The sequence below is a fragment of the Nannospalax galili genome, unplaced genomic scaffold, assembly GCF_000622305.1.
Source record: "Nannospalax galili isolate Female #2095 unplaced genomic scaffold, S.galili_v1.0 scaffold77, whole genome shotgun sequence".
Taxonomy (NCBI): domain Eukaryota; kingdom Metazoa; phylum Chordata; class Mammalia; order Rodentia; family Spalacidae; genus Nannospalax; species Nannospalax galili.
This window is the reverse complement of record NW_008341457.1, coordinates 158284-174971: the sequence shown is the minus strand read 5'-3', so window position 1 is coordinate 174971 and position 16688 is coordinate 158284. Positions and strand designations below refer to the sequence as shown.

Genomic DNA, 16688 nt, shown 5'->3' with positions numbered 1-16688 from the left:
TGCAGTGGTCTAAGCAGCAGAAAGTTTGTGCATTCGTCTTTTTGTTTAAATATGTTTAAATTACCACACTGCTGGCACACTTCATTTGCATGAAATTCTTCACCATACATACTAATTGTAGTAAAGTTATTTAACTCCCATCTCAGGAAGAAAAGAAAGAAAACTTTCACTGAAATCTAATCAAACTTTGTTAAGTGGATTGTGACAAGATTATAAATGATATGAAAAATAACATTTTAACATTTGGCCATCAACTTAAGAAAATGTTTGCTATATAAATTTTTGCAGTTTTTAAAATGTAATATATTCTACCCTCATATGGTCCTCAAAATTAAAACATAATGAACAGGAAAGAAAAAGTAAGCAACTGTGTGCTAAGGCAGGGTGTCTTCCCAAAAGTAATGAAGGTCGAGCACATAACTAAATGTTAAGTGCAGAATTTCATAGGGCCAACAAGCTAACAGTCCGTATTTTTCACTTAACACAGGCAAAGTGGATTTTGCAATTACAAGTTGCGTAAATGCACTAAATAAAGCTCCTAAAACTGACACTATAAAGCGCCACCTTAAGTTTTCCACTATGTGAGTTGCATTTCTTTACCGCCCCCTGTCATATTAAAAATAAGATTTGAAGTTATACTGCTCAACTAGTTTCACAAAGACAACCCAGTTGCATTGTAATTCTGTGACGGAGGACTACCAAACACAGAGAAAGCACAGGAGTGTGGAACAGAAGTTAATGAAGCATTAAAATGACGGTCCCTTTGTCACTAGGATGATAGTCTGTATGTGTATCAACAGCATCTTAACAGTTGATATTTCCATCTAACAGGAAACCAAAAAAACCTCAAAAGTCATGAAATAATTTTAAATGAAGATTAAATTATAATTCACTAGGAAATTAATATGTGCTCCTGGGTTATGAGATTTCTACTGTACTGTGTTATCAAATCCCAAACCCTTAGTAAGGCATTATAACATTGGCAGGTGATAAGAGAGACCAGGTATCCAGGCTACAAGGCAAGCCACCCAGTGGAAGAACTGAGGTTGTGGTAGATTGTGTCGAACATCTATCCCAGTGTACCTCTGTACTATACATGTCACTACAGGAGAGTTATTCATTCCTGGTGAACTCAAACAGGGCCGTGTGATTTGCTTTAGATAAATAATCAATAGTAGAACTGATGATGTTGTAACTGTTATGAGAAAGCATTAAGAATTAAGGTGTGACTTATTATGATCTTATTTCCAATTGTTCTATCTGCCAATATCTCGGCTAGTGTCATACTGTCAGCTTGAATCAGCGTCAAGGAAAGGCTTCTTCACTTCATAAAGATGAAGGCTATTAAGTGATAGTTATGTAGCAGGGACAAGAAAGAACCCTTGAGCTTTGTGAACCAGAGATTGGGAAATCATAAGAAAGACCTATTGATTAATGCAGGATGATCTACCTTGTTCTGGCTGATATATGCTCTGATGTGATATGTTAGGATGCTGCCTGGATGAGATTCAGCCTGCATGACTGACCAGACAAAATCCTGGCTTTCTAGGCCAGGCGTAGCGGCACAAGCCTTTTATCCCAGCACTTGGGAGGCAGAGGCAGGCAGATCTCTGTGTTTGAAGATAGCCTGATCTACATAGTGAGTTCCAGACGAGTTGGGGCTACAGGGAGACCCTTTCTCAAAAGAACAACAACAACAAAAAATCTTGGCTTTCTTTGTAATGAAAAATTCAAAGTAGAAATACAAAACTCCAAGTGTGTGAAGAGCCATTCAGAGACTTTGGGGCTAGGTTAGTGAGGACTGAAACAGACTTACCTGGCGATTAAGCAGACAGTGTACCACAAAGATGAAAATCCCTTGCAAGATGTTGATGATGGTGAATAAGTAGGCAATGGCAGATCTCATCGTCTTTCCTACTTCATGAAGCATGAAGAACCCAATGCCCCAAGAGCATCCCAGCACGAATAGCTGAACAATGGCTTTAAATGTCATGACTCTGGGAAAAAGTAAGCAATGACATTAACTACTACCCCTCAGGCCTTCATTGATTTAAGTCAGCATTGATGGAAACCAAATGTTATTCATGGGTTATGTTCTTATATTTGGCTTGCTTTTTTATTTTATAGGCACTCACAGGTATGAAAACTTGATCTTTAAAGCACTAGCACTGCTGAAGACTACGGGGACTTTTGATGTTGGGCAGAATGCATTTTACATCATAAAATGGTCATAGTCCCATGGAGACAAGTGGATACAGGGTTATGGATTAAAATTGATGTGTTTGTGTGCCAAATTAATAAGGGTTGGAGCTATGATGGTTAGCATTGCGGAAAATGCCATAATGTTTTAGTGCCTGAGCCAAAACTATTTCCTAGAGTTGTTTAAACCAAGAGTGAGCCTGATCTCTTCTCAAAACTGTTCCTTTCTAAGTTCTCTCAGAGCTTTCCTCCAACTAAATGCATACTCTATTCAGACAGTATATCCAGCATGACATGGGAGAGGAATGGGGAACTTTGTTTTATCAGGAAGAATTTTCCTTTTATGACCCTTACTGACCCAGAACGACATACAAAACCACAGTCATATGCCATCAACCTAAGCCCACATGTTTGCAACACATACTGTGGATAATCTGTTGTTTCCATCGTTGGGATTAAGATTTTCATCTCCAAAGACACTATTCTGGGTCAGGGGCATGGAAGGGTCATGAGGGAGAAATAGGGGACATAGTTTAAGATTAAAGCTCAGTGTTTAGCTTAGCTTATAAAAAGGTTGATTACAAAGGAGCCCAAGGCATTCTAAGATGGTTTACACTGTTTTCCTAAAGGCTAGCTGGATTTAAATACCCGATAGGAAGGCAGATTGAATATGGAGAGTGTTAAATGATCTCAAAACATAAGATTAACTTTGGATACAAGGTTAGATATAGATGGACTATCCAGAAAAGTCATTCCTACCTAGCACTAACTGTCTACTTGACATGATCAAGAATCACCTAAAAAGCATGCCTCTAGGCATACCTATAAGAGACTATCTAGAGTAAGGTTTGACTCTGAGAATGTCTGTGAATTATTGTGTTAATTACACTAATTGAGGAAGGAAGATCTCCAATGTGGGGGCCCCAATCCCTGGGCTGGGTGCTGGATTGTAAAATTGGGGGAGTGAGCTGACCACATGTGCTCAATCATCATGATCTGCTTTTCAGTGGAGGCTGTGATGTGATGAGGCACTTCAAGCTCCAGCTCCCTCGACTTCCTCCATCATGGACTGTATACAGCTCAAGAACTGGGAGCTGAAAAAAATCCGGTCTCCCTTAACTTGCATTTATCAGGAATTCCATCACAGAGGCAGGAAAAGAAAGGAAGAAACTATTCTTCATATTGATTTCATATAAAGAGTATATTTGAGCTCAGCGTGTTGGCGCATGCCTTTAATCCCAGCACGTGGGAGGCAGAGGCTGGTGGATCTCTGTGAGTTCAAGGCCAGCTATATAGTGATCTATATAGTGAGTTCCAGGCCAGCTAGGGCTACATAGATACTGTCTTTGAAGGACCCAATAAAGAGTATATTACCTCAAGAAAAAATTTAATAAACATGTCTTGAACAAATAATTGGAGAAGTGCGTTAATTTACCTGAGATTCAGAATTTTCTTGCTTCTTTTACATTTTTTTATTTGGTACCAGGAGAACACATGGAGTTTTGGGTTTTGCACCTGTAAGTGTGTCTGTTTCTTTGTTTTTTGGACTGGGTGATGGACCCAGTCTGCACACATGCTAAGCAAGTGTTCTACCAGGGAACCACACCAAACCCCTCAGCATATTTTTCAATAAGGGCTTTCTTCCCCAGGAAAAGTTAAACTATAAGAGGATACCATGGGAACGATGGATTCTGGTACATTCTTACTTGGTGTCTTGAATGGTAGAAACTTCTTTATTGAGGGAAGAAAGTTTGCTTCTTAAAATCCACATAATTTGGAAGTAGAACACCACATTTACCTGTGGAAATGACAGAAGAGAATGATTGTAATTTTCTTTTCTGATCCTTTCATGCAACACAATCTGAGTTTGATTTGAGACTCTCAAAAAGATACAAGATTGCAAAGATGCCATGGACGTGTTCTGGCCTGTTGTCTATAGCACTCAGTAGACACTGGATTTTATTTATTTCTTGATTAGGTTAATAAGTAATTTTAATTCAAAACAGGACACTTTGAGATACAAGGCTACTATTTATTCTTTTACTGGGTAACATGCATTACTTAGGAAGTACCTGGAAATTAGGAAAACATACTCCTTTATGCAAAGTAGATAAGGAATGAAGGAAACCAGGATTTAAAAACAACCCACAATACAGGGTCATTGTGAGAGCTTCAGTTATCAACTTGATATCACCTACAACCACCTGGGAAGAGTCTCTATGAGGGATTGTCCACATGGGAGTAGGCTGTAGGAATGTATGTGGAGGATTGTTTTAATTAAGATAATCAGTGTTGGAAACCCAGCCCACTTCGAGAGACAGAATTCCCTAGGCAAGTAAGCTACATGTACGCATTTATTTCTCTCTGCTACTTAAAAATTTTTTGATTTATTTATTTTTATTTTATGTGTATGAGTATATTGCCTGAATGTATGTAAGTGCACCTGTGTCATACAATGCCCATGAAGGACAGAAGAGGGTGTCAGATCCCCTGGAACTGGAGTTACAGATGGCTGTTAGCTGCTCTGTGGGTGCTGGGATTTGAACCTGGGTTGTCTCCAAGAGCAGCCAGTGCTCTTAACCGCTGAGCCATCTCTCCAGCCCTTTTACTCTCTGCTCCTATGAATGTGATGTGACTGTTTCAAGTTCCTGCTGTCTTGACCTCCTTGCAATAGTAAACTGGAATTGAAAGCTAAAATAAACTCGTTCTACCCCAAGTTGATTTTCGTTGGGGTATTTTGTTTTGCTCTTAGAAACAAGGTCTTCATGTAGCCCCAGCTGGCCTGGAACATGCTATGTCGACCAGGCTGGCCTCAATCTCACAGCAATCTGCCTGCCTCTGCCTCCTGAGTGGTGGGATTAAAGGTATGTGCCACCATGCCCAGCTTTGCCAGGGAATTTTAGTCATAAAACAGAAATCAATCTTGAACAGTTATATTATTATCCCAAATAAATAATGGGCTGCGGGCCAACCAGGGACAGATGAGTGGAAACAGTATTTTCAGGAAGAGGAGCTGCTGAAGTTGCGCTGTCTTCCTTATCTTCACCCCATTTCCACCTTAACAGGTAATCACATTCTATGCTGGCACACTCAGTCCTGGTACACCCATAAATAACTGCCACCTACCAAGATAACGACTGCCACTGGCCCCAAGAAACTCCAGATGAATCCTTTATCAAGACTGAGCCAGCAGCTGCAGATGAGAAGATAACAATCAGCTCTCTTTTGCTAGAGAAAGAGGATGGTCTGAATAAAGTCTAGAGAAAGAGCTGAACAGTATCAGGAGCCATTGTTAAAGAACTGGACTTCAGATAGAGTTCTCCTGCCATGAGCTGTGTGCTCTGAGCGTCGGGCTTTCCAAGACTGTGGTAGGAACTAACCCAAGTTTAGGGAAGGTAAAATGGTGTAGCTATGGAGTCTTAAATTCACATCATGCCATTCCTTCAAGCTTTCCTCTTCAATATTTTGGATACGCTAGATCTTAATATGTCTTCCATATAGACCTTTGATTCATTAAATCAGTATCCACAAAACAATTTCCTAGGTTGGATTTAGAATGTGTCCAATCTATAGAAAAAATTACGTAGAAGTGGTATTTTAGGAATATTAGCTCTTCCTACCCGTTATTGTAATATGCTCCTCTATTTGTTATAAATTCTTTGATTTCTTTGATTAGTCATGTGTTTTACCTCACACAGAAATTGTAATAAAGATTAAAAGAGATTGCATGTGTAAAATTTGGGGACAGTTTCTGGAAAAATGTTAAGTTTACGAAATGTAATCATTATATGATATTGATAGCTATGATGAGAGAAATAAAATCAGTAGATTAACTATAGCCACAAGTCAACCAACCAAATTAAACATATTTCATTACAAAATAATCTGGCATTTAAATACTTTTGTATTTTGTCATGGCAGATATCAGGATAGGCAGTATAATTTATTCCAAGTGGGGTCCTGTTGGGAGAATATGAATTTCATAAATATAATATGCCACATCCAATATTTAAGATACAGAAAAGCATTCACACTTAAACTATCTTCAAAGTGTTGAAAACTATTACTATGTACCAAGCCCAGCCTTCCACTTGTGTTTTGTAAATATTGCTTGATTGAAACTTCATTTTGTTGGTAGCTGCTTTTACACTGCCCAGGGCAACATGGACTGTTTGCACAAACACTATTTGGTCTACAAATGTAAAATACTTAGCATTTGGCCCTTATAGAAAGTTTGCCACTGAATCTCCAGAATCATTTGGAAAGACACAAGGCTCAAGCTAGAGATATTTCAAGAGGGACATCATACGCGATGTTTTATCACAGGTGCAACAGACTTCCTACCTCAAGCAGCACTATCAAAAATGTTTATATCTTCAACAAACTCTATTGTGGAGAGTTTTATAAGAATTCCTTAACAAGACAGTGAGACATAGCTATTCAGAATAGCTCTTCTGAACTCTGACCTTAGGAAAATGCATGAAAAACAGTGAGCCTCACATGTTCTATGAGCGAGATAAACTTCCGGCCTCCTGGGGCTGCGTCGGGAGACTCAGGAGCTACTGCTGACTTCAGCAGTTGCTCTTTTTCTTTTCATTTTTGCTGTCATTTTGGAGATTAATTTGGGCACATTCTACCTGCTTTTTGAGACTCACAGAAGAGAGTTTACAGGATCTTAATGTGGGTATATGGGTTTGCTAACTGAACTTTCTGAAGTTATATTCAAAGTTTTATATGCCTAAACAATTTTCTGGTTAAAAACAGTTCTGGTCTCACCAAAATGCTCAATTATATAAAACACTAAAATACTGAGGATGCCCCAGTAAACCAAAGTTTTAAGAATCAGCGAATGTGGGCAAGAGATGGGCCTCAGAGGGTACAGGGCTTGTCTAGCATGTAAACGTCCCTGGCTTCCATCCCCAGTGCTGCAAATATTGGGTGTGGTAGTACCTGCCCTTCATCCAGGTACTCAGGGAGTGAGGCAGGAGGATCAGAAGGTCAAGGTTATCTTTGGCTAAAAAGTGAATTTGAGGCAAGCCTGGGCTACACGACTCCCATTTCAAAAAGAATAAGAAAATAAATGTTCACTGTGTCCAAGAAGAATATAATTAAGAGAAACAAATGACACAAATGTATAATTTTCATGTAAAGAAACCATGCTTACAATAAACGTTCAGCGTTACTTCAACTAGGTAAAAAGATTCTGAAAACCATAACTCTGAAAATTTCTAATATTCAGGATTGTTTTGAAGAATAATTCATAATTATAAAATAAGTTGAAAACATAATAGATTTCAAGCCTACAGACATACATTCCCATCTCATACACAACATCGTGCTTACTGGGTAGATGTTCCATAATGCTTGTGTCCGACTATTGCAGAAACAGCCACAATGAATGCTGGGATCCCATAGCCTGTTGGATACATGAATCTCTTCTTAAATCTGCCTATGCTGGTGTAGTTGGCCACTTTGAGGTTCCTGACAGTGAGAAAGAGGTGTAGCCCTTCTAGAAACATCCACATGAAGGCAGCCAAGTAGAGGTAGTGCAGCAAACCCGCGATGATGGAGCACAGCACCTAGGAGGGAGGGTGTGTCAGCGTTTCTGTCTCTGTGCTACTCTTCAGATCAACGCCAACCAGATCAAACCTAAATACAGTCACGAGACGCTTGCTGCAGGATCTGTGTTTAGCACATGGTAACGAGCCCACATAGAGCATCACCTGCTATTACCAGTGACACATCAGTACCATATTCTCCTAGGGCAAGCTGGTGCCACTTCCTATAAATAGAAACCCAGGGTTACAGGCCATAACTAAAACAGTCCTACAAATATGTAATAAGAAATTAAACTTTAAAATATGCTTTTGCTTTTGTTCTAGAAACATGACAAGCACTTTGCTAGCATGTCAGCTTAGCCTGTTACATTTCCTCAGCTTCTCTGATAACGGTGGTAAGGAACTCATGGCGAGCAAATGTGCAAGAATACAACCCAAAGTTCTAGGGACGTGAAGCATATATAACTAAGGTGTGAAAAGGACAATGCTTGTGCTAAAAAGTAGATTAGAGGATATTGAAGAAAACAGTACAGAACTTGCAGACAACAATGGAAAGTGTGGAGAAGAGGAATGAAGAGAGAGCAGAGTCGTCCAGAGAGGTGGTTTCTCAGTCTTCTTAATTTGGATGGCTTAAAATATCAGTGAGCAAGCATTTGTACCCAGATGTCCTCCAGTGCAAATTCATCCACTGGAGCAAGCGTGGAGGAATATGTGGGGTCTGATGGGGGTGGGGGGACACGGATGGGGGAGGGGGTCTAAATTTGATTAAGAAGTGTATCAAATGTACAAAGGCTCAATAAAAATTTAAAATATCAGTGAACAAGTATTATTCAGAGATAATGAAATAGCACCATTTATGCAGAGATTTATTAAGACTTGTATTTTACGCAGTCTTGACTGTGGCATCAACTCCTGCCTGAGATATCCAAAAACTGACATTGAAACAAAAATGCATTAGGAAGGTTTGTAGCAGCCTTATTCACAATCTTCAAAGGGGAGAAACAACCCCAAGGTCTAACAACTGACAAATGTACAGACAAGATATGGTACATCCGAACAGTGGGATACTATTTGACTGTAAAATAGAAGTAGCAAAACGTCCAACATGTCTGAGTGTTAAAAACTTCACGCCAGGGCAAAGAAGCTGGACTGCTGTACAGCAATTTCCTTTAAATTGAAGAAGCATTCAATGCTGGATGGAGGGTCAGGAAGCAAACAACTCACACATCTCAGAAAGTTCCTGAAGCAACATTCCCAAGGCCTCGTCCCAAGGTGATATGAATGGCAACAACTGCTGGGGAGGGGAGACATGATCAGCTTAGAGGTGACTCTAATGGACTGGTGCATCAGGAGGTGCACCAACCAGGAGAGTTGGTGGGAAGATGCTCTGTCACCTGCTGAGCTGCCAGCAAGTTGTGCCGAGAGCGCTAGGTTGGCAAGCTTTGTGAGTCGCGCCCTAAACTGGAGTGGACTTCTGGGCGATGCACCTGCATCTGAGTAGTCCACGGTCCTGTACGTAACCCTGTCTCCTATTTCTTTAACAAACCCCAGTAAACTCATTATTTTGCTAAGCTGGACTTTGGTAGAGTCATTATTTTTGTTCCCTACCTGGTGTGAACAGACATTCATTAATGTCTCCACAGGAAAGTTTCATACCAAAAAATCCCAAGCGGGTAGCCTTAAACACATGGACACATGAGAACCAGTAAATGAGGTCAGTGCATTATACTTGTATGTTTATAAATGTACGCATGTATCTGTAACAATACTAATCAAAGAAGAGGACAAGGAACTGTGAGGCAAAGGAGGGCTGGTGAGAGCTGGAGGTCCTGGGAGGGAAGTGTTGTGATAGCAAAGGAAACTATCATTACTGGACAAGTGGAGGCAAGATATTTTTTACTTTTACTTTGTGTTGTTTTCTTTCTTTGTTATTGTTTTTTTGCTAACATATACATATATATTAATATGTATATATTAAGGCCTATAGAGTTAAATTTGTGTCTCCAAATGCTGTTTGGTGTGGGCTCCATCTACTGGAGCCTGGTCCACCCGCCAAGAGTATCACCCTTAAACGAAACTGGCTCTCCCCTCCCAGAAGCCATCAGTACCTCCTCAGGTAGGGTTGGGATTGCTTAGCCCCTTCCTCACATCAGTGCTGGGACTTTGTCTGGTTTGAGCTTATGTGGAATTTGTGCATGCTGTCTCCATTGCTGTGAGTTCAGATGAGTAACTGCCCAGCTGTCTGGAAAACTCTGCCTTGTGGTCACCCACCACCTCTGGCTCTTATAGTCTTTCATAGTTTGTTTTTGGGGGTTTGTTGCTGTTTTTTGGTTTATTTTGCTTTGGGTCTTACATGTGCTAGGCAAGTAAGTGGTCTATCAATTTTCTACACCCTCTCCAGGAGAAAAGTTTCAGATCTGATTTGCATAGCTAGCAGAATTATGTTGGCTTATCTCTCAAGGCATCATAAATGTTTCTAGTCTTGTGGAAATGTTCCTAATCTTGTTGGATAGGAATAAGCAATGATAACTCAAAATAATAATTTCACATTTTCCATGCTTAAAGGCAGTTATTTTTCTGATATTTAATGACTTGCTTTTCTCACATCCAGGATGGTTAATTTCCTGTGTCTCTTCTTTGAGCCACAGTGCCTAACTCTGTGCTCAAACAAGCTCTAGAATTTTCTGTGATAGTGTTACTTTTTCTTTTTGTCTCTTAATATTTTGAGAACTTCATACATGAGAACTGTACTTGCCTTTCCACCCCTCTCTCATGCCTCCAACTCTTCCTATGTCTCTCATTGTCTCTTAATTCTGTGACCTCGTCTTTGATTATTATTGTTGCTGAGTCTGTTTAGAGGTGCTTATATGTACCTGTGTTTAGGTGACCACTTGGGACGGGATAACCTATCAGGGTGCTCACCCATGGAGAAAACGGGTTCTCCCTCTCAGCAGCCATTGGCTGCCTATAGCTCTTTGTCTAGAGATGTGACCCTGTGAAATCTCCCCATCCTCACTGGCCTGACAACTGGTGGTGTGACTCTGCAGATCTTGTTTAGGCAACACATTGTTGAGATTTCATGGGTGCAGCTTCCCTGCTATGTCTAGAAGACACTGTCTAGCGGCAGGCATCCTGGTCCTCTGGCTCTTACATCTATCCACCTGCTCTTCTGTTTTGCTCCCCACTCTTAGGCGTAGGGGTTGCATTTTAGATGTGTCAATTGTGGCAACAGGGAACCAAGCTATGAAGTACTTTTCAAGCCCCTGTTTGTTCATATCCATTAGCCAAAGCAAATCATGCAACTAAACCAAGAATCAGTATAGGGAAGCACCAACTGGGTAGAGAGAGAAGAGGAGGAGGAGGAGGAGGAGGAGGAGGAGGAGGAAGAGACACTAACTCTGCATTTTGACCAGCTGTGGAACTTTTGTAAAAAGAAGCTTCTTTGATGAGTGGTGAGAGCTGCACTTACCTGTGGGTATAAGGATAAGTATTTAGAATATAGTTAGAAATTGTGTGTATTTAGGAAAGTGGCAGTAGGTTCTCCTCTAGGGCCCAAATTTGTGTTCACACTTTGTTCTAGAATCTTCTTTTTAAAAATATTTTATTATTTTTATCTTATATTATGTGTATGAGTATATTGCCTGTATGTATATCAGTGCACCCATGCTGGGCAATGCCTCTGGAGGTCAGAGAGGGCATCAGGTTCCCTGGAAGTGGAGTTATGAATGAATGAGTTTTAGCCACCATGTAGGTGCTGGGAATTGAACCCAGGTCCTCTGCAAGAGCTGCCAGTGCTCTTAACCACTGAACTAGCTCTCCAGCCTTAGAATTTTCTCTGACAGTATTTTATTAGATAAGCTTAACATCTTAAAATCAGTGGATTTGAGCAGAGCAGATTGCTTTCCATAAAGTGTCTTATAAGCCCTTATAAACTCAGAAGCTAATTCCTTAAAACAAAAAATTTTCACCATCATCATCATCATCATCATCATCATAATAATAATTATTATTATTATTAGTCTTTTTGAGACAGGGTCTCACTGTAGCCCCAGATGGTCTGGAACTCAATATGTAGAATAGGCTGGCCACAATCTCACAGAGATATGCCTGCTTCTGCCTTCCAAGTGCTGGAACTAAAGGTGTACATCACCACGCCCGGCTCCTTAAAAATAAATTTCGTCTTATACTCCTTATGTTGAGTCAGTTTCTATGCAGGACTTTGAGTAACATTACCCCTCCGTGATTAGGCCTGGAAGCGTCTTTTCTTGACCTCTCAGAAGAATGTGTCAGTTCAATGTGCAATTCTGCTTCGGTGACCAGGGCCGCTCCTAATGTTGGTTCTCTCTTAACCATCTGGTGTGTTTTCGTATGCCCAGAAATGTCTGTCTTCCAGGGAGCTCCAGCCCTCATCCATTCACACCTCCACACTCTCCTTTGCTCACATGGACTTCTGTGTCGCCAACTACATCTTTCATGGTGAAAACCCCACCATTATTCTCCTAGCATCACCCCTGGGCTTAAAACTCCTAACTCCAGCTGTCCATTGCATAGCTCAACTTCAATGTCTGCTAAGCAAATGAACTTTTCTTCAGCTTTATTTGCTATTGTTTGAAAATACGTCCGTGAAATAAAGCACGTACTAATATGTTATGGTCTTTTTTTTTGAGAACAGTATTCATCATCTCTTGTAGTTATTTTGAAATACATAAGGCATATTGTTAACCATAGTTTCCACACTATACAGTAGAATGTCACAGCCTGTGCTCCTTTCTGACTGTTGCAGGTCACCTTGTCTGTTTTGCCCTGTCTGTTCCATTCTCTTTACAGCAGTTAATGACATCACCATCACTTTTCCCAAAGCACAAACCTCAGACACCTGCTATTTCTTTTTTTTTCCTAAATATACCACTTCCACATCTATTTGGGGACCCAACTTGTTCGGTTTCACTTTACAAACATTTTCTTAAATCATGCCCATGTCCTCTAACATGGTTCATGGGTTTTGTGCAAAATGTAGACAAAATACAGTCTTTTCTATCAAAGGGTTAAATAATAGAAAATGCCATTAAAATTGTACAGAAGCCCCTGAGGGGAAACTCAAGTTCCTCCAGGGTCAGCACTTCTTGAAACCTAAATATGTGCTCAAGGTTGCACTCTGTGCTCAAAATTGCATCCTGTGTGTTTACTCTGCTGCTGAAATTAGCCATTTATGTAAGGATATGAGGCTGAGGTCTGAGCACTCAGAGTGAGGCTCAGGACCCCTTTGCATCAGGCTGATTTGGCGTGCCTTTGCATCCTTCTGCAGAAGCAAAACTTTTTGCCTTGCTAAAATGCTTTGGATTGTGTGGTCATTTCCTTGAGACCTGAGACCCACTCCCCACAGGATTCACGAGTGAGCTCTTGCTCATGCGTTTAGCATTTCTTGACAGTCTTTCAGTTGCCATTTCTTCTCACCTGTGTTTATTTTTCTTTCCTATTTTATTACCTCCAAAAAGTATTTGGGGGTCTGAGGACATTGCTCAGTTGGCAGAGTACTTGTCTAGCATGCACGATGCCCAGTGCTGCGTAGAGTGGATGTTGTGATGCAAACCCATTCTTGTGTTCAGAAAGTGGAGAGAGAGAGAGTGTCAGGAGTTCAAGGGTCATCAACAGCTACCTAATAACTTCAAGACCAGCCTAGGTGACATAAGACTGTCTCAAAAAATAAAAATAACAAAACAAAACAAAAACCAAACCAACCAACCAACCAAATAAACAACAAAGAAAGAAACTAGGCTGGAGAAATGCTCTTCCAGAGGACCTGAGTTTAATACCCAGCACCCACACAGGGTGGCTCACAACTACTTGACTCCAGTTCGTGGGGGATCTGCTGCTTCTGGCTTCCTTGATGCTTGCACTCATGTTCACACATCCACACACAGACACACATGTGTATACATAATTAAAAATAAATAAATGAGGCCAGGTGTGGTGGCACATGCCTTTAATCCCAGTACTTGAGAGGCAGAGATGGGTGGATCTCTGTGAATTCAAGCCCAGCCTGGTCTACATAGTGAGTTCCAGGACAGCTGGGGCTACAGGGAGACCCTGTCTCAAAAAAACCAAAAAAAAAAAAAAAAAACCAAAACCAAAAATAAATAAATGAAACATTTTTTTTAAAAGACCCATTTTCTGTCATTTAAAACTTAAATTTCTGATCTGGATTACCATTTCATCACACAAGGGAGGAAAGCTGCCTTTCTGTTCCCTGTAAATGAAGGGCTTTTCCTTATTGGACACTTAACCACACACTCATTTATTATTGCTTTTCTGCTCTGTGGGAATGAGGAGTTAACTTACCCAATACACAATGTATGTTCAAAACAAAGTCTAGCAGAGACTAGGAAACTCATGATCATCCACCAAATGTATAATGTATGTCACACAGTGGGTAATCAAATACTATCCATCAAGTGAATGAGGTAACATTATATAGTGATATATACATAGCATTACAGAGAATCACATTCTAAGGCATTTTTCAGATGACAAAGCTAACAATATTGAATATGATATATCTATAGCCTTTGAAGACATTATTTTAACTTAAACTGTTTTTAAATATTTTTATTTTATGTGTATACATGTATTGCCTGCATGTATGTAAGTGCACCCATGTCCCACAATGTCCATGGAAGACAGAAGAGGCCATTGGATCCCCTGGAACTGAAGTTACAGACAGTTGTTAGCTGCCATGTGGGTGCTGGGATTTGAACCCAGGTCTTCTGCAAGAACAGCCAGTATTCTTAACCATTTAGCCATCTCACCAGCCCCAACATTATTTAAAATTTTTATCAGTAGCAATTAGTGTGTTATGAACATTACAGGTTGGCATAGCAATATTGCTTAACAGTAATGACAGTAGCTCAGGATCATTTTTTTTTTGGTTTAGTAAAAGACCACATAGAAGCAGCTGAGGCTTTATGGTCAAGACTGTCTGCATAACATGTAAATAAGTAAGTACGGTTGTTCCTAACTAAAGCTGAAAACAAGACAATGGGTCGGATTTTGGCTCACAAGCTGTAGCTCTTCAACCTCTCTCTGTATTCAATGGAAGATACTATGCTCTAAGAGGGGCTGGAATCTAGGCCAGAATCACAAAACTAGTAAAAAATAAAGCTGCATTTGGTGATAAACAAACCAGAAACTTTACCTCCTTATTTTTTTTTCAGTTTACTTCTATTACACAAATGAACAGACCATATAACACAATGTTTAGATATATCCATACAAACACTGAGGAATAATTTAGGCTGAGTAACATAGCCAAAGTTTTACACACTTATATTTTAAGCATAGCATTGTATTTCTCAGGAAAATCTAAATTGTTCTTCCAAACATTCTGACTTTAGAACTAGTTGTTCGGTACAGAAAAGAAGCTTAAACATCTAGTCCAGATTCTTGATGCTGCTGATAATGATGATGATTATGAAATGGATAATAGTTGACATTGCTCTCTTGAGTGATGGAGAAATACACTTGTGTTTGTGTGTATCACTGAGTGCATGCATGTTCATTTGGAAGCCAGAGGAGGATGCTGGGTGTGCTGCTCAATCGCTCTCTACTTTATTCCTTTGAGACAGGGTCTCTCACTGAATCTGGAGCTCACTGTTTCTGATACACTGACCAGGGAGTCTCAAGGACCTGCCTTTCTCCATCCCTGAGCATTCTGGACAAGCTCCATGCAGTCATGACTGGCATTTTATGTTCATACTTAGGAAGAATTTTAATTCCAAAATGACACAAGCACGATTTCCTTTACAACTCTTCAAAAAGAGCTGAAATTATTGTCCTTGCCCTCCCCCGACAGAATCGCTACTGATCAATGTCTTCTCTTCACGTTCTCTTAGGACAAGATGGCTAGCATGGATTAGGACAATGAGGTAGTTTGAGACACTTACCTCAGGCTTAGTTCTATTGATGCCTGTGAGGAAGAGGAGGTAGGCTAGGAACAGGCAGATGGAGAGATGCAGGTGGAGTGTGGTGCTGGTGTTCTGGATGGGTTGGCACAGGAGGAAGGTGAGGACCGCCAGGAGCAGGCACAACAGAGAAAGACTCAGTCCCACGTAGGTGATGACAGAGAGTGCAAAGAGCACAGAGCTGTCCTACAGACCACAGAAGAAGGGTACGTTATAGCATCCAAGTCTACAGATAGCTATCCAGAAGCTAACCTCTAGAATGCTTGGGGATTTGGATACATCTTGTTCCCTCTTGTATCATCAGTCTCTATGATGGTGCCTAGCACATAGTAAGGACTCACAATACTGGTTAAATGAAAATGAGTCACAATGCACAGCATGATTGTCACCATCTAGATAAATATTTAATAATGGGGGCTAAATAGAAATAGAGAAATGTGAACTGAAGTGACTAGAAAAATGTCACACATGTGTGAAACATTCTACAAGGCTGATTGATGAAAACCTGTGATTGTGGAGAACGGGATAAAATTACCTTGGGCTGTCTTTGGCCCACATGCTTGTCAGTTTTTATGGTCAACTTGAGTCATCTGGGAAGAGGGAACCTCAACTGAGGAATTTCCTGGATCATACTGGCCAGCAGGAGTGCCTGTGAGGGGACTGTCTTGATTGTAAATTGATGTGGGGGGCCCAGCCCACAGTGGGCTATAGCTCCTTTAGGAAGGCAGGCATGATCTGTATATGAGAGCTAGCAGAACTAGCCAGAGCAGGACAGAAAGCATTGCTCCTCCACAGTTTCTGCTTCACTTCCTGCTTGACTTCCCCCAGTGATGAACTGACCTGGAATTAGAAGCTGAAATAACTATTTCCTCTCCTAAGTTACTTTGGGTCACAGTGTTTATCAAGCAGTGGAAGTTGAAGCAGAATACCTCATCAATAGTAGATATAGAACACCATATATATATATATATAT

The 16688-nt window shown here is 40.4% G+C and overlaps 1 protein-coding gene across 1 annotated transcript in view; it reads right to left on the bottom strand.

Moving 5' to 3' along the window:
- The window catches only part of Adgre3 (adhesion G protein-coupled receptor E3), a 49722-nt gene that overhangs the window by 11015 nt on the left and 22019 nt on the right, over window positions 1–16688 (bottom strand). The window contains exons 10-14 of the mRNA XM_017799093.2: window positions 15698–15901; window positions 7543–7778; window positions 5326–5392; window positions 3906–3997; window positions 1817–1997 (exon numbers count right to left, since the gene is read on the bottom strand). Of these exons, the coding sequence (XP_017654582.1) occupies window positions 1817–1997; window positions 3906–3997; window positions 5326–5392; window positions 7543–7778; window positions 15698–15901 (780 nt within the window). The remainder of the gene's footprint in view (window positions 1–1816; window positions 1998–3905; window positions 3998–5325; window positions 5393–7542; window positions 7779–15697; window positions 15902–16688) is intronic.